Raw genomic sequence first — 17,196 nt, 5'->3', positions numbered from 1 at the left:
AGGTTAAAGCGTTGCGCAGGCCGAGATGGTCGGAAATTCCGATCTCGCAGGCTCATAAAATCCTTTCAACCCCCTCGGGATTATCTGAAAAATGCAACGCTATGTCTCATAGTGTGCTTCCAAACCTCTGGATTAGAAACCACATGCTGGATTTCCTTCAGCAGCTCGTGTCCAGTCTAACGATCTGGCTGAAGTCAAGCAAACCGCATCGCGAATGCTGCTTTACTGCACATTTTTATCTGCGAAAACCTTTACTTCTGTAGAAAACACAGCAATTCTAAGGTTCAATATATGATGAAAAAGTGTGTACTGAAAGGTTTCAGCTTCTAATATTTAGCAACAACAGCTAGAGTTAGTTTTAGGTAAACTAAATGAAATGCTAAAATTAGTACACTTTAGTCCACTGCTATTATTTGTTATGCATCAATTATGATTCGCTAAAATAACTAAGTTACTAAATCCCTTTTAATACATCAGATTGTGACCTACTTCTGCATTGTAAATTTGCCTTGTAACACAGTATTTTAATTGTTCATTATAGATTATTTGATCGAGCAGTTGTACTCCTACCACTGAGGTTAAAGCTGCAGTCATCCAGCGCCTAAACAAAGGGGGGAATCTATCATTCCTTAACTAGGCTTTTCTGGGCCTCACTGTAAGAGTGGTGGAAAACAGTAGGTCTCACTGGCACTCGGCACTACACAAAAACACCCCGGTGCTTTTCAGGAGTCCTCCACCTCCGTGTTTGCTGATACTACAAGAAGTGTGAGGGGAGCTGCTGAGTGAGGGGAGCGGGCTCTGAGTGACATGGCATTGCTGCTCCGGGACGCTGTTCACTGACCCACAAAGCTCGGGCCCAGCCCCCAGTGTGAAGTACTTTTGTGTTGTCGTCGCCCTCAGAGGCCTGATACCGCGGTGGGCCGGGGGGTGTTGGGCGCCTTTGACGCTCGGAGGCTTTAGCGCTGCGAGGCTGCCGCCCGCTCTCCGGCGGGACGCATGCTCTCCGCTGGGCGAATAAAGGGAAACCCGCATAGTAACGAAAGCATTTGCATACTTGTGTGGTAGAGAGGGTGTTAACCTTTGACACGTTGGAGAACTGGACGACAACAGAAACCACTTCTCACCGCCTCACCACTAACACACTCGAATCCAACGCCCAAGAGCACCTCAAAAGCAGCGAGGGGAAAAAGAGCTGCCAGGGCTTAAGATGGAGGCTCCCTTCGAGAGGTGGCTCACGTTCCAAACAAAATGTGAGGAAGAAGCTGGAGGGGACGGATGTTGGGGCTTTCTGAGAGCAGAGAATGGAACAGAAATCAGACTTGATATTTGAACAGTTAATAAATATTGACAGAAAAAAAGTGATTTTCCTCATGACTTAAAGAAAACCGTCTTGTGAAAACCATCAGCTAACGCTTCGCAAAACAGAAATTCGGCCTTTCAGGGCCGTGCGTTACGGTCCTAAAGGGTGAAACATGTCCTGTCAGATTCATTTTCATCGTGTTCAACTCGTATTTGTAAGCACTTCAAGTGACCATTTGTAGGTCACAGAGTCATAATTCAACCCACACTTAACTTGTTAATCGTTTTTTTTTTCACTCTGCCCGTTGTACGATTAATCTCCGTATATGGTAACGCTGGACAGGACAATGTCCGCCTCCTCACTTGATTTTTTGGGGGGTCTTTGTCAGGATGAGCGACTGTGTTTGGCCCTCAGCCTGAGGGGCTGCTCTGCCCAAGTACACGTCGCCTCACAGGGAAGACTTGACTCTGAGATTCCTGCAGATAGGAGTTGCTAGGTGATGCTATTGTCAGATTTTCTTTGTGGCCACATATTCATACCCAAATTGTAAGGTTCTTTCTAAGCACCGTCTCATTAGTAGTCATATATTCATACCAGACCACCCCCCCCACTTGACCCTTCCTTTACCAGTCGTGGGAAAGACAAGTCCTGGACGAGATGTGGATGACGCTGGCAATTACTTGGAAGATGGTCAGAAATGAATGTCCAGCTTAAACGCTTTCACTTTCAAACACTAGCAAAGCCCCAACATATTTGATGTGTTTTACTGACACGTTTACCGCCACAGCTTAAAAGTCCAGTAATAAAAAGCATCCAAATGTTTCCAAATGGAAATGTAAGCGACAAGTGCCAGTTTACTAGAGACTGGTGTGTTTACATGTTGACTTTAAAGCCACAAGTGCAACAAAACTTACAGACATACTTTTTATTTTGAATATATATTAATTTTGATGGATTACGTCAAACCTAAAACTGATATAATGTTCAATAAATAATTAAAAACCCAGTCAGTAGAACAACAAATCTTCCTGAATAAAACAGGTGCAAGCGTCTCGTTGTGGCCACGCCCCTTGCCCCTATATTTGGTTAACTTCCACGTTCCAGAAGTGAGGGGGCGGGGCTATGACGCCACCTGTTTCTGAATGAGCCGGTGGAACCAAGCGTTGGGAGAAGTCGAGCTGGAGGCTGAGGAGCGAGGACACACCGCTGAAACACGCCGAGTGGTGCGGAAACATGGAGCTCCGCCGGATTAACGTGTTCCTCGTCTTATTTATTAACAGAGTATTTATCAGCCTGCAGTCGAAAGAGCGTAAGTGCACTATTTTATTTTATATGTTGATAAAAGTTAGTGAAATGTAGTCAAGTTTGAACGCCGCACCTCATGAGTCAGAAGGCAGAGATTTCAGAAGCTGGTACTTTGTTTAAAATAATTAAATATATATTTATGAAAAGCATTCCCTGAATTCCCTGAAATCATTTAACTTTTATTTAAACTTTTATAAAAAGTTAAGAAGTTTAGTTTATTTTAGTTTTTTAATACACCGCAATTTCTTAACGTTCTTAACGTCTTAACGTTTAACTTTTGTTTAAATGCTTCAGATAATCAAAATGACCCAGATAGTACTTTTTTAACCTAACACTGATTAAATGGGCTCCTCGTTAGTATCGGCCGGCCTTTGTCAGAGTGGGGGCACCTGCAGATGCCGACACACGTCCGATTTCTTATTTTCACTTGCGATGCAGATGCCTGTATTTCTCTCGTCATGGATATTGAGGAGCCCACGCCTTTCTCAGACACTATTAGTGCTGTATGCTGGATTTGAGGGACACGGCAAATGAAGTGCTGAATCAGACGGACATGCTTGATTAACCGGTGAAAGCCTGGCATGTGCCCCCCATAAAGCAGCTGGGCCCTTGGAGCAAGGCAGACAATTGGCTTGTATAGTCAAATTATTCATTTTTAAACATTTAAAGCCTAAACAAGAGAACAGATGTATTAATTCATTATTATTATACATTTATTACAACTCTGAGATGAATGTATAAGACTCTTTGTAAACTTTGTGTGTAATGTGAATATTATCTTTGATCAGTGTTTTAGTTTTTACCTATGTTTAACTATGTTTGTTTGTCTCTGTAGAAGTCTTGCTGGATATGAAAGCCTCAGGATCAGAGTTGGGGTGGTTGACGTTGCCATATGAGAACGGAGTGAGTATTTATACCTCGCCTTAAAACTACCTTCCTCTGTTTAGGACAACAAACAAAGGAAGAAAGTGCAGATTAGTTCTCGTGAGCGCCTGAATTCTCCTTTAGCCACAATACAAGGCAACAGAGGCCTCTTTGAGCCCGTGGAGTCCACCAAAGAAGCTCTCTGGGAAAGATGGAATGAGTGGCAGCTCCATGAGGTTTGGCAGAGCTCAGCTGGCCTCGTGTTAACGCTACCCTTTCATAAAGAACTTATGAACGCCATTAAAATGTCAGGTTTCAGCCTACATTTGGATTTACAGTGCATTTCACACATTCACAGTGCATTGTTTTTATTCCACCGCTAAACCGAGAAGGAAAAGTTCATTTTAAGTCTGGCTCGCTCGACAATCGGCTCATGAGTTACCATAGCGAGATGATGTGTACAGTGGGAAGACATGAGTAGAAGAAAAAGAAAGACGGGTCCATGTGTGGAGAACCATCCCTCTATCTATAGTTCAGTGGCTTTCCGTCTATATAAAGCAACAGGACACGGCCACTTCCACTGTGTGGGCTCCGCTTCTGGTGTGACTGTTCTCTAAGTTCCAAGGATCCCTGTTTTATCTGATAGGATTTCCCCCCGTGTCTATTAAACATTTCCTCTGATCTGATCCAGTGAATTTAAGCTTGTAGTTTGCACCGTGAACATGCGTAAATGTTTGATTTTCCACATGACTGATTCGATAAGAAAGTGTAATTACTAGTTATGAGTGAACTGAACTCAGTTAATAATCCGTGTCTGATAAAAACCTGCTCTAATTCTGCACCAGGTTACTGAACTGATATCATTTTATAATTCACTTCTAAAACACTTCTCCTTATAGTACAAGTACTAGTTAAGCCCTGAAACACAGCAGCACATGTGAGGTGCTGCGCTTGAATATTAGATGGAGGCTTTTAATCTTTCTACTCGTCATTACTTCCCTGTCTTAAAAGGCTCTAATTGCTGCCATGCCTGCGCTCTCGTCTTATAAAACCCCTTTAACTGCCCTAAATGTTAGCTGGTAGCTCTCGCTGGGTTTATTTGGGCCTGACACACTTGCACTGTCCCGTTAGTGGAAAACCACACACGTCGCCAGCGTGGTACATGTCCAGACCAAGACTCTGAATATGTGGAAGGGGAAAAAAAACCTTCTGCTCTTTATGAGCTACTCTCTCACCATGAAAGAAGAGGTGTCTCATCAATAAAGTAACTTCTTGGCGAGAACAAAGCCCCTGAACCCTCTACTTATTCTCTGAAAAAATGTGTTTTCTCCTTTAATTAGTGGATCTGGGAAGCGGTGCCCCTGACGCTGATCCCTGCTTTCTGTTTCTGCTCCACAGTGGGAGATAGTCCAGACCGTGGTGAATGGCTCCCTGTTCTACACCTACAGCGTTTGCAGCGTGGACTCCACCGAGCAGGACAACTGGTTACGGACCACGTTCATCCAGCGGCGCCCGGGGACGACGCGCGTCTCCGTGGAGCTCCGCTTCATCGTGCGGGACTGCAACACGTTCGACGGCGCCTCCGTGGCCTGCAAGGAGACCTTCAACCTCTTCATGTCGGAGGCCGACGCCGACGTGGGCACCAACTTCCGCAAGGGGCAGTTCCGCAAGGTGGCCACCATCGCCCCGGACGAGGTCACGCAGGGCCGCGTGCTGAAGGTCAACACGGAGACCCGGAGCATCGGGTCTCTGTCCAGGAAGGGCTTCTACCTGGCGTTCCAGGACATGGGCGCCTGCGTGGCCCTGCTCTCGGTCAGGGTCTACTACAAGACGTGCCCGTCCACCGTGCAGAGCCTGGCAGCCTTCCCCGAGACGGTGGCCGACGCCCTCAAGGAGGTGGGCGGGGCCTGCGTGGAGAACGCCGCCAGCCCGGCCGCCCCGCGCATCTACTGCACGGCCGAGGGCGAGTGGGTGGTGCCCGTGGGCCAGTGCCAGTGTCGCGCCGGCTACGAATCCACCGGGGACGCGTGCCAAGGTAGGCGATCAGCTGAGACGCCCGTGTACGAGTCGTAGCGAAGGAAACGCCTCCCGGCACCGCGGCGGCGCCGTGCGAGGAACCAGCGCAGAGGAATGTTAATTGTGTCTGGTTTGTTTAGCTGCGGCAGCCACTTGGTTTTTGTCCTGAAATAAGTCAGGTAGCGCAGCGCTGGCTGAGGACCGGAGGAGGAGGACGGACGGCGTCTAAACATGTTTGCTTTGTTTAGAGTCGACCACACGTTGCTCCACAGACCAGATACAAATCACAGAGGAAATTTCAACAGACCTCCATCATTTCTTTACCTGTTGGCCAATAGCACATATTTTTCCAGTGTCTCTATGTCAGCACAAAGGAATGGGGCTGGGTTGGGCCCTGGTTTTATGAATAGTGGTGGTTATGGAGTAAGAAGCTGCGGTTCCACTGGAAAACAGACAAGAAATACACTCAAAAAGACACTTAAACGCATCCTTTACGTACATTATATTAAAGTTCTCTGCCCAGTAGCAGAAACTGCTCCCTGTGTCTAAACTTCCATATTCTCTGCATACTTTAATGTTAATTAAATGTAAAGCACAAACATATAAAGGGGTTAGTGTGAATCTACGTAATCTACAGAAATAGTATGGAAGCTGCACGTGTTTCCTCCTCCTCATACCCGGTTCTGAACTGACTGCTTCCCGGCGCTTGTGTTGGCGCTGCCTGCTGCTGCGGTGCCGGCAGTGTTTGTGCAGAAGCGGCCCCGTCGTTTGGCTCGCTGGGGTGTGGTGTGTGTTGAATTTACTGGAGGAAACGTGGGAGGAGAGGAGGGCAGCGAGGCGAGGGGGAGGGGGGGAGGAAGGGGGGAGGGAGGGCACAGTCTGCCGCGGGGATTTCTGAAAGGAATTCTTCTGGCCTGGCGTCACCGACCGCGCCGCTTGACTAAAGGAAGGGCCGTGTGAAATGTGTCAGGATGACTACCTGAGCGTTTGTTTTGCCCCGGTCGCCACGGCGACGGCGACCGCAGATTACAGGGAAGAGGCCGTCACGCCTTTTGAGGTTAGCGTGAGTCAGGCTGCGGTCGAGACTCCTGATGGTCCGAGTCACCTTGACTGGCAACGGTCGGCCTCGCGGCGTCTGCGCCTGCGAACGGCCACATGGCGCCTGCCACTTCGAACCATCGCACTGTAAACGGGACAGCGCTGCTTGCTCAGGTCCTGATAATGGGTATGAGGAATGTTCTGGACACCTGAAACGGAAGCCGGGAGGCAGCTGTTCGGAAATGTTTCAACAGGAAAAACGGAGAGTCTAGGTTTTTAAGGCGCCCCAACACAAGAGCCTCATTGACTTCTTCAGGATCATGCTCCCGGGGAAAGTGATCTCCACGGAGGCTCGCGTGCAGATTCCGCGCAGCAGCTCCAACTGTCGCGGGGAGCGGAAGTGAAGGGAGAGGAGCAGGAATGCTGAGTGACACAAACGAGCAGGTTGTCCTCGGCCGCAGTCGGAGGGCGGGGAGCGAGCGGACAGTTGGCGCATGAGGGTGGTTAGCTAGGTGTGGAGGGTAATTTGGTCAAAGAGGATTAGCGGCGCAACAGGACAGCTGTGAGCCAATGACACGGCTCGCTCCCGCTCCCTTTGCTCCTCCATCCGGTGGTTAACGCGCACAAGCAGCACCCTAATCCGTGTTCCCTCTCATTAGAACAATGGGGCGACACAAAGAGCGAGAAACGGATTCAATTAACAGATGCGCCGGCGCGGAACCCGAGTGCTTTTCAGACACACATGTGTGGGAAACAATGCGAAGCGTGGTAATCTTTCACACGTGAAAATTCCTTCACTGTTTGAATGCAAGTCCAGAGGCATTCACCATGATAATAACATGTTCCTAAATAATATGCTTTAAAGACGATACGAGACTCTATCGATGCCGCTGTCTGCGTCGACTCTATTTGAGAGCTGCATAACGAGCAATGCAACATATTTATGGCACCACTCTGTCCGATCCCGCACACAATAGATGAATGGGGCTGGAGTTTCTTTGCTACGTGACAGAGGTCCTGCTGCTCCGGCTCAGAATGAAATGGGCTGAGCCCCTATTCTTATGCGCGGAGCGGCTCCCCGGGGAGAACTTCTGTTGGTGCTCCAGACATTTACCCCCCACCCTCTATTCAGCCGTCCATCTATTCATCCCCGTGCGTCCTACTCAAACCCGACCTGTTCCTTGGTCAGAGAGCAAAGGTCCTTCTGCCTCGCTGGCGAATGCAGCCACGATTTCAATCAAGGGTTCACTCGACCCCTTGTCTTGGCCGGCGACACATGAAAGGCCGCTCCCCAGAGAGGCGGCCCAGCGCGGGCGCAGCGCTTCGGATGCTTCACGAGGCCCATTCTTTTAAAGCTCTTCCTTTCACGCCCAGAAACGATGCGCGTCTGTTTCCATAAACACACTGAAATCAGCAGCTTTTCCTCTGCTTCAGCCCCGCATTCTGTGATTTGTGGCTGGTGTCGGGGGTTAGAGGAAGGAAGGAAGAAGGGGAGGAAACACCAGCGGCGGCCCGACTGAAAGCGCCGCGTCCTGGTTCTGGTCCGCTCTGCCTGTTCATTAACCTCCCGTCCCCGGGTTATCGGCACCCAGTCGTCCGACGCGCGGCTGCGCCAGCGTCCACGGTGCCGTTTCCTTTGGCAAAAACAAAAAAATCACCTGCCAGGGAACACGAACCGGGGGTTCACGGCGAGAAGGCGGATCAGGTCGCCCCATGGATTTAATGCTCTGCCGTCATCCGGCAGTGTGACCTGAGAGCAGGCCTTCGGGCGAAACGAGCAAGTAGAGGCAGCTTGTCAGGGAAATCCCTTCATTCCTCCGGATGCGAGACTGACTGATCACAGGTTGCTCACAACAAGCGCTTCCTGTTGGATTGAAAGGGCCGGTTTCGCAGCGGCGACAGCTTCATTGTTGGCGTTTTGATGGGCCATTCCTTCCTGTGTTTGTCTGTTTCATACTTATCCCTAAATGTCACGCTTAAACCAACACACGCCTTCTTTCCCTCGCGCAGCATGCAAGCCCGGCTACTTTAAGCCCAGCGTGTCAAGTGACTCGTGTCAGCTTTGTCCTGAGAACACCAAGCCCTCTCCGGCCCGCGCCACCCAGTGCCAGTGTGAGGACGGCTTCTTCCGCTCCCCTTCGGACCCGCCGACGTCGGCCTGCTCCGGTAACGACCCCGCTCGCGCTCAGCCTCTCCATGCATTTAAACCCCGACCGAAGCTCCAGGCTCACCCTGTGGCCCGCTTCCCCCCTCAGCTGCGCCCGGCGCTCCCCGCGACCTGACCTCCACCACCCTGCAAGCAGAGGGCAGCCTGCAGCTGAGCTGGCGCCCGCCGCTGGTGACCGGCGGCCGCAGCGACCTCACCTACAGCGTGGCGTGCCAGCTGTGCGACGGGCCCGCGTGCGCGCCCTGCGCCGACAGGGTCCGCTTCGAGCCCGGCGCCGCCGACCTGCGCGAGCCCACCGTCACCGTCGCCGAGCTGGACTCGCACCTGAACTACACCTTCACCGTGGAGGCGCGCAGCGGCGTGTCCCAGTTCGGCACGGGGCCGTCCACCGCGGCCATCACCACCGCCCTGGACTACAGAGGTGAGCTCTCAGCTAATTGGGACAAGCTGAGCGGGTTTTCAAACATTCCATTAGCTACACTATTCTCTATATGTCATAAAACATGAATGTTTGTTACCCAACATAGTGACAATGAGCAAAAGTGCACCAGCAGGAGTCTTATCTAATCTCTATGGGAGGCGGAGCGGAGCTGCGTCAATGGACCTGCTAACATGACTCATAGATAAAGCATCCTTTACAGTTTTAACAACTTTGTTTCGTTTAGCAAACCTCAGGTCATTTTACTCTAAGAGTAGTTGTCAATGAAATGAAACAACCATGTTTATTCTGTTCTGGCGTCCAAAAGAACCAGCATAGAACATTAGGAATCGAAAGAGTGACAAAATGTTTAGACATTCCTGACTCTGTGCAGTGAGAAGGGCCTGCAACACAAAGAGGACTTCAGTCTGACCCACAGTCCCAAAGGCTTTAATTTCCAACTGTCCCTTGTAAAGACTATGATTAGTCACTAACCAATATTTTGCTTTCTGTCTCCCGCCGGCCGTTAGATCCCCCAAAGGTGACGCTGATCCATCTGGATGATCGCAGCCCCACCAGTCTGGCTCTGTCCTGGTCTCTGTCTCGCAGACCTCCGGCCCGGGTCAGTCAGCGCTATGAGCTCATGTACCGCCGGAAGGTAAGTCAGCGCTCCCAGGGCTCCTTTCCGCCCCCACGGAAAACGGAGCTAACGCTAATGCGCGCTGAGGTCGGTGACTCGTCTAATGCGTTCACTCCCGTGTCTGCAGGACGCTGACGGCGAGCGGGACGTGACCACCTACACCGTCCTGATTCTGGACAAAAGCTCGGTTCAGATAAGCGACCTGAGCCCGGACACCACGTACGTGTTCCGGGTCCAGGCGCTGGGCCCTGAAGGCAACCCGGGCAGCTACAGTGCGGAGCACGAGTTTCACACCACACTAATCGGTACGCGGCCCTTCGGCCGTTGACGTCTCTGAGTGCACGTTTAGTCCACACGCTTCAGCTGATCGCTGTTTTCCCATTGGCAGCCGAGCCTCTGACCCAGAACAACTCCACAGCGGTGATGGGAGCTGTGATCGGCCTGGCGGTGGTCCTGCTGGTGGTGGTGGCCGTCCTGCTGCTGCGTAAACGGTTGGTTGCCTCCGCCTCGCACCCACGTTCATCTACGCATCTACACTGTCATTACTGCCGCAGGCTCACGTAAATGAAGGACGCTGTGTTATGATAGTGTGTGGAGGCTTTATGAGTAATAGCCTGTGTTGTTGTAGAACACAGCCTTGGTCCCCTTCAGCCGGGTCGGACCTTCCATTACCACAGAGCCGGTCTTTTAGTGATTAGTCTTGTTTTCCTCCCTCAGGAGACTGAGTTCTCGTGGCAGAGGATCAGAGGATCCCTACTTCTCTACAGGTTCGTCCGCACACGGCTTCTCATCTGATCGATCTATTTACATCGTTACTATTCATCCTGACGCTGGTCTCTTTCCCCCTCAGATCAGCTCAAACCTCTCAAGACTTACATTGATCCGCACATGTACGAGGACCCCAACACCGCCATCCAGAAGTTCGTCACAGAGATCGACCCCAACGCTGTGAGCAAACATAAAGTCATTGGCGTCGGTGAGTGGTCTTTTTTCGTCCTCCTTCCATGCGTGTGACCTCGGGGCACGCGTGCTGACGCCTCCTCCCTCCGTGTGCCGATCAGGGGAGTTCGGGGAAGTGTTCCGGGGCGTAATGAAGGTGCCCGGCCGAGGCGAGGCGGCCGTGGCCATCAAGACGCTGAAGCTGGGCTACTCGGAGAAGCAGAGGCAGGACTTCCTGAGCGAGGCCAGCATCATGGGGCAGTTCTCGCATCCCAATATCATCCGCCTGGAGGGAGTCGTCACCAAATGTGAGCGAGAGTCATGCACCACTTGGTGACCGTCTCTTCGCTGTCTGTTGAATGTTTAGTCTGAACACTGTTGGCTTGTTTTCATTTTCAGTCAAGCACGCCATGATAGTGACAGAGTACATGGAGAATGGTGCTCTCGACACATACCTGAAGGTAAATACTTGCTCCCGGCAGAGTTGTTTCTCAGACCGGAGCTGCTTATTTTTTTATATAATACTCTGCATCGTATGGTTCCAGCAGCAGCAACTCAACGACATACCTAAAGTGAACCTTTGCCTCCTTTAGGACCGCGATGGGGACATTCCGACCTATCAGCTGGTGGGAATGCTGCGTGGAATCGCTGCTGGCATGAAATACCTCTCAGACATGAGCTACGTCCACCGCGATCTGGCAGCCAGGAACGTCCTGGTCAACAGCAACCTGGAGTGTAAGGTGTCTGATTTCGGCCTGTCCCGAGTGCTGGAGGACGACGCTGAGGGCACCTACACAACCAGAGTGAGTCCACCGGCGTCCTACAAGCCTTCACACCACCATATTAGAGCAATAGCCTCTCTAGATGTCCTGTTTCCACCCTTCACTCGTTAAATGGGGTTTGTTCATGTCTGTCTTCTCAGGGAGGGAAGATCCCCATCCGCTGGACCGCCCCCGAGGCCATCGCCTACAGGAAGTTCACCTCGGCCAGCGACGTGTGGAGCTTCGGCATCGTCATGTGGGAAGTGATGGCCTTCGGGGAACGGCCGTACTGGGACATGAGCAACCACGAGGTGAGTCTGGGTTCCGGGTCCGGTTCCCGTTCGTGTGACGCGCCGTGTTCTGACGGCGCTGCGCCCCCTCCTCAGGTGATGAAGGCCATCAACGAGGGCTTCCGGCTCCCCGCTCCGATGGACTGCCCGTCCGCCATCTACCAGCTCATGCTCCAGTGCTGGCTGAACGACCGCGCCAAGCGCCCGCGCTTCTCGGACATCGTCAACATCCTGGACAAACTGCTCCAAAGCCCCGAGTCTCTGAAAGCCATAGCCGACTTCGACCCACGGTACGAACGCTTGTTTGAACCTTTGCGCTTAAAGCCAGGAGGTGAATGGTAATCAGACATGGCCTCACATGAGTCGCTCCCTGCTCCTTGGTTCCAGCGTGTCCATCCGCCTGCCCAGCACCAGCGGCTGCGACGGCACCATGTTCCGGTCGGTGCCCGAGTGGCTGGAGTCCATCCGAATGAGCCAGTACAAAGACAGCTTTGCTCGCGCGGGGGTCACGAGCATGGAGCAGGTGCTGGCCTTGAGACATGAGTAAGTGCACACATGGCGGCGAGGTGGCACCCGGCCAGATTTTCACAGTAACACAGAGAATATATCGAGCTCTCGAGCGCAGCAGGATTGCGGCCGCGTCATTAATAACTTCCATCTTGTTTCTCCCCTTTCAGGGACATCAGGAATATCGGCGTGCGGCTGCCCGGTCACATGAAGCGGATCGCCTACAGCATCCTGGGCCTGAAAGACGAAACCAGCTCGCTCAGCGTGTTCGCAGTGTGATCTGAGCATTCCTCCGCATCGCCGTGCGCCGTTCCGCTTACGGACAGGGGCGACTGAGGAGGAGGCCGAAACTGAGCTCACGGCAGCTCGCTGTTTGGTTGCACGACTGAAAAGGACCTTCCAGAAAAGACTGACTTTAAAAACACTTATGTACTTTATACCAGAGGAAGAATTTATGTAAAACATATTTTATAAGTGGAACATTTTGCGAGAGGTGCAAACTGTGAGACGACAAGGGAGTGCTTGGCTTCGTGTGACTGAACTATTTAAGGGCTCTTTGTGATTAAGGGCTCTTTATTTCCAGGCACTCCTTCCATCCTGTTTTAGTTTCTGGATCCTGAAGTCGAGTTTGTTTTGCTACACTTCACCGGGACTATTTTAAATCTGGAATAATTATTCTACTCAGGGCAAAGAATCACACATTCTTACGTTTTGCAGTTTCTGTTTCACAATATGCATTTTGCTCAAGTCATTCATTTGTTTACATCAAGTCTTAAAACAACTGTCCATTTTTTATTTAATATTTATTTTATTTTCTATTTAAGTCATTTGTTACATGAGATATGAGTCTGTTCTGGTGCATGTTTGCCAGACAGTGTATTTTTGTGTTTGAATAAAACCAGTGTTGCCTGTAACTGGATCTGTTCTCATCGTTAACATGTACCGTGCTTAACTCGTCCATGAAGAGCGCTGCCTGTGACTGGTTCCACACTTTGTTTCGGATTGAAACATCTCTATTACATGATCTACTCCTGTTAATCTGCAGCTTTGTTGTGACTTTGACATTTATTGTTCCAGTTACTGTGTAATCTGATAACACTGTTTAGCGTCGGTTTGAAGCGTTTTTAACAATCTGGAGCCATCGTCTCATTATTATTTCATTTTATTCAGACTAAAGAGACTACATTTCTTTGCTTATTGTGAGCAAATGAGCAAAAAACACTAACAAACCCACCAAGCACCCCAACCCTATTCATATCACTGCATCTGAGACTATGATGCTATACTTACCATACGTCTTTACATGTGAATCCTACAAACACTCTAATAGACTTTACTGATCATGACAGATCCTTCGTATCCAGGTTCATTAGCTGCCACACAAAACCGTGGCTTTGGACTTTACCTTGAACCTCTGCTTTCCTTCCAGCTCGCAGCAGAGCAGTAGGCCTGTTTTGGTGAAGGATGTCGCCCAGATGCCACTCATCAACCTCTGTGACTTTGCCAAAGCGAAGCAGAATTTCACACGTACACACAACTGTGCTTCATCACCGAGCTGCCACTCAGACATGATGTTTAACCTGCGTGAGGTTTACAGAGGAAACCTGTTGGCACAGTAGCAGATCCATTTGACTTAACATTAAAAGGCTCATTAACACAAAGGTTTCCTAAAAGGCACTTGAGTAGCACCGTATTGTATTGCTGGTATTAAGCTTGAGGGTTACAGTTCATTTAATATCACAGGTGATAATTATTCCTTCCTCTCCGCACCCGTTCTCACACTAACACAAACACTCTCGCTCCCAGCCAAGGGTGCGGCTCGAAATGCAGGACCCCTTGACAACGGTTCACAAACAGTTCCAACACATTAAATGTCTAGATTCTGTGTCATGTTCCAACTCAGGGGAATCATCAGGAGGTCCGATCACATCACATCCACTCCCACGCCCAGTGACTCCCACCAGCGCTCAGTAGCCTATAAAAGTCAGAGGTTTTATTGGATGCGTAAAGACCTTATTAAACCTCTGCTTTGCTGGATTGTGAGCCGACACCGGTCAAGAAGCAACCCACCTGTGCAGCCTGCATGGAGGAAGCTGGAGGACCACCATCCCTGCAAACAAGTAGAGAAGCCAACTTTACAGGCGAACAAAGGACCATATGACGTCATGCATGATTAACAAAACGCATCATGTTTGAAATGTTTTAGGTCATCCATATCCGACAGGAAGGATTCAGGTCGTCGGGGATGTCTTCCAGTTCACACTTGATGTGAGTGAATTTTCCCCAGAGGACGTTATCGTCACATCCTCTAACAACCTCATAGAGGTTCGTGCTGAGAAGGTGAGTCATACAGTCAGAAGGCAAAGAAACTACTAAAGCACAGATGCTGGCGTTAAAGGATGTTACTTCATAAAACTTTCAAATCCTAACGTATCATTTGTGTCTCTCTCTTGGGCTAAATGAAATAAAACTAGCAGTAAAAAGCACATCCTGCCTTGGGAGGTATTATAAATGTTCGACCCTTGTAAAGGTTTAATTATCATTACACATGGGCCAAAGTGAAATAACTAATTTCTCACGTTTTGTGTCTTGTCATGCAGCTGGGAGAAGATGGCTCCGTCATAAACACATTTTCCCACAGATGCAAACTTCCATCAGATATGGACCCTATGTCTCTGACTCTGTTGACAGAGGGCAGTGGGCTCCTGACCATCAGTGCCCATAAGATATGTTAAAAAGGTTGTGATGTTTTGTCCCTCTGTTTCTTATTTTAAAGTAAAACATAGTCGGTGTTTTTCCTTTCGTCTTTATTCCCGCAACACCACACCAGTGACTCTAACCCTAAATCTGTAGAACTCCGGCGTTCAGCGACCTCTAGAGGTCATTAAGAAATATGTGACTAAACAGTTTACGTAGCATCGGAAATATGGCAATGTCCAGTCTGGAAGTGAAACACAAGGCCTCCTGGCTTTATTTTCTTTAAAGCGAAAAGTATAGAATTATAACGAGACCTTTAATACACACAAGACAACAGTCCTTAAAAAAACACTCGTCTCGTTGTGTTTCATGTAATCAAATTCAATCTATATTATTAAAATTTTCGATAACAATAGTATTTGTAGTGCATGAAGGCAACACAAACGGAAGTGACGTAGGCCGTTGTCAAGAGACGCTTAAGTTTACGGAAGTTGATAGCTGCTAGTGCTAGACGTGTTTTTTTAGCGACTACAGATGATTTTAAAACGCATTGTTCTTAATAAAGCCGGTTGCGACTCATTGATAGTAACAAAAACAACTTACCGTTGTTAGCATGGCTACCTATCAACAGTGATCTGAGAGCCGTTGGGCAAAGTAACCTATTATTAGCCAACATGAGCCAAAATCCTGCTACCGGCTCAGTCGTAGTATCTGACTGGCATCGATGTAAAGACGGAAAAGAATATTTCAACAAGATCCTACACAGGAAAAAACGAAAAATATTTGGTATGAAAAACAATCGTACCTTTCGGGTTCGAATGTTTTTGATCTTGTTTTTTTAACAGTGATGAACTGAGAATGTGCTGAATTATCTAATGACAAGCATCACAGTGAAAAAAAACACTCATTTAATTCTTAATACTGCGCAGGCCTGTTGGAGTCTCCGGTGATGCCTCCACATGTAGCTGTGGACACAGTTCATTATAAAATTTTTCTCACAGGCAAGAGTGGAGTTGGGAAAACTGCTCTTGCTGCTCGTCTTACTGGGCGGAATATTCCTAACGTGCACTATGAGACCACAGGTAGGTCCCTGCTTTGTTAATAACTCATGTATGGAGCTAAACTGTTTTTTTAGTGACATATTACAGATACTAGTTTATCTTCTACCCTTGAAGGTGTTGAGACAACAGTGGTGTTTTGGCCCGTGAAGCTGAGGGACAGTGGCAGAGTGCTGTTCCTCCGCCTGCAGCTGTGGGACTGTGGAGAGAATGCCCTGCGGAGATTTGACCATTTGCTTCCAGTACGTATAAAACACAAATTCAACCCATTGTATTCAGTGATTAACTAATGATAAAGAATTAAAAATAAATTCACCAACACCAGGTCTGAAACCTCTTTGTGTCGTGTGTTTTCCAGTCCTGTAAGGAGCAGGTGGACGCTGTGCTTTTCCTGTTTTCGTTCACCGACAGAACCTCCTTTGATGATTTGCCAAATCAGATTTCTAAGTGGACTGAGGAGTCTGCAGGTCGACTTGTAAAACTGGTGGTTGGAACCAAGTATCCTTATTCATTCATGATAGTTATATTAAATATTTAAAGGACTTGTGCTAAATCTCAAAACTGATTTTGTGCTTTGATTTTTCAAAGCACAAAATCAGTTAATTCTATATATAAGCATGACTAATGCGTTATTACCATTTACACCAAACATTTAAGTATACTAAAGAGAACATCAACACATTCCATGTTTTACCTAAATCACTGTAGCCGCAGTTTTTTTTCCCTGAACCTTTTGTCCAGATTTGATCTGTTTATGCACTGTGATGTGGCACAGAGAGACGTGAGGGACTTCCAGGAGACGTGGCGCTTACCTGTGCTGCGTGTGGGTGGTGAGGTCAGCAACGGGCTGGATGACGTGTCCCCCCTCCTCAACTGCCTGGCAGAGCAGCTGTGGCATCACGACTGTGTTACAGCCGGATCAGTCGGTCTCCAGCAAGAGACAGTGACTTTGCTTTGATAGTGATCACATTTCTAGATAGTTGAAGTTATTCCTGAAGGTGTCGGCCGTTGAGATCACAAGAATGTCTTTAAATGCAGAATACCAGTGGTCATCACCATTGCGACATCAGAACCCATCATTGCAGTTCTCAATGTTGATTAGTGACTCATGAAAATCTGTATTCTCATCTTCTGACAGCACTCATTACCTTTTATTGATTAAACTGGTGTTAGAGTCAAATCTATTTCCTGATAAG

General features: G+C 48.9%; 3 protein-coding genes across 4 annotated transcripts; all 3 read left to right on the top strand.

Moving 5' to 3' along the window:
- Positions 1-2,449: 2,449 nt before the first annotated feature.
- Positions 2,450-13,164, top strand: epha2a (eph receptor A2 a). Its single transcript, XM_029151686.3, has 17 exons — positions 2,450-2,609; positions 3,441-3,508; positions 4,868-5,504; positions 8,534-8,689; positions 8,779-9,111; positions 9,639-9,766; positions 9,876-10,053; positions 10,137-10,239; positions 10,466-10,515; positions 10,599-10,724; positions 10,810-10,995; positions 11,087-11,148; positions 11,281-11,490; positions 11,610-11,759; positions 11,835-12,028; positions 12,126-12,281; positions 12,416-13,164. The coding sequence occupies exons 1-17, from the start codon at positions 2,534-2,536 to the stop codon at positions 12,522-12,524; spliced, it is 2,922 nt and encodes a 973-aa protein (XP_029007519.1). The 5' UTR covers positions 2,450-2,533; the 3' UTR covers positions 12,525-13,164.
- A 1,044-nt stretch (positions 13,165-14,208) lies between these two features.
- LOC114856066 (heat shock protein beta-7-like) lies at positions 14,209-15,037 on the top strand. Its single transcript, XM_029151688.3, has 3 exons — positions 14,209-14,365; positions 14,452-14,585; positions 14,846-15,037. Exons 1-3 carry the CDS (start codon positions 14,329-14,331, stop codon positions 14,978-14,980), a joined length of 306 nt encoding a protein of 101 aa, XP_029007521.1. The 5' UTR covers positions 14,209-14,328; the 3' UTR covers positions 14,981-15,037.
- A 396-nt stretch (positions 15,038-15,433) lies between these two features.
- On the top strand, positions 15,434-17,180 carry cplane2 (ciliogenesis and planar polarity effector 2). Of its 2 annotated transcripts, none has more exons than XM_029152061.3 (5): positions 15,434-15,728; positions 15,944-16,024; positions 16,118-16,242; positions 16,359-16,498; positions 16,742-17,180. In XM_029152061.3, exons 1-5 carry the CDS (start codon positions 15,617-15,619, stop codon positions 16,956-16,958), a joined length of 675 nt encoding a protein of 224 aa, XP_029007894.1. In that variant the 5' UTR covers positions 15,434-15,616; the 3' UTR covers positions 16,959-17,180. The 2 variants fall into 2 exon arrangements, with proteins under 2 accessions (XP_029007894.1, XP_029007893.1); XM_029152060.3 differs by having other exon boundaries at positions 15,437-15,728; positions 15,872-16,024.
- Positions 17,181-17,196: the final 16 nt, after the last annotated feature.

The sequence above is a fragment of the Betta splendens genome, chromosome 5 (assembly GCF_900634795.4).
Source record: "Betta splendens chromosome 5, fBetSpl5.4, whole genome shotgun sequence".
Classification (NCBI taxonomy): Eukaryota; Metazoa; Chordata; class Actinopteri; order Anabantiformes; family Osphronemidae; genus Betta; species Betta splendens.
The sequence above is the reverse complement of the archived record's forward strand: the minus strand, read 5'-3'. Positions and strand labels throughout refer to the sequence as shown.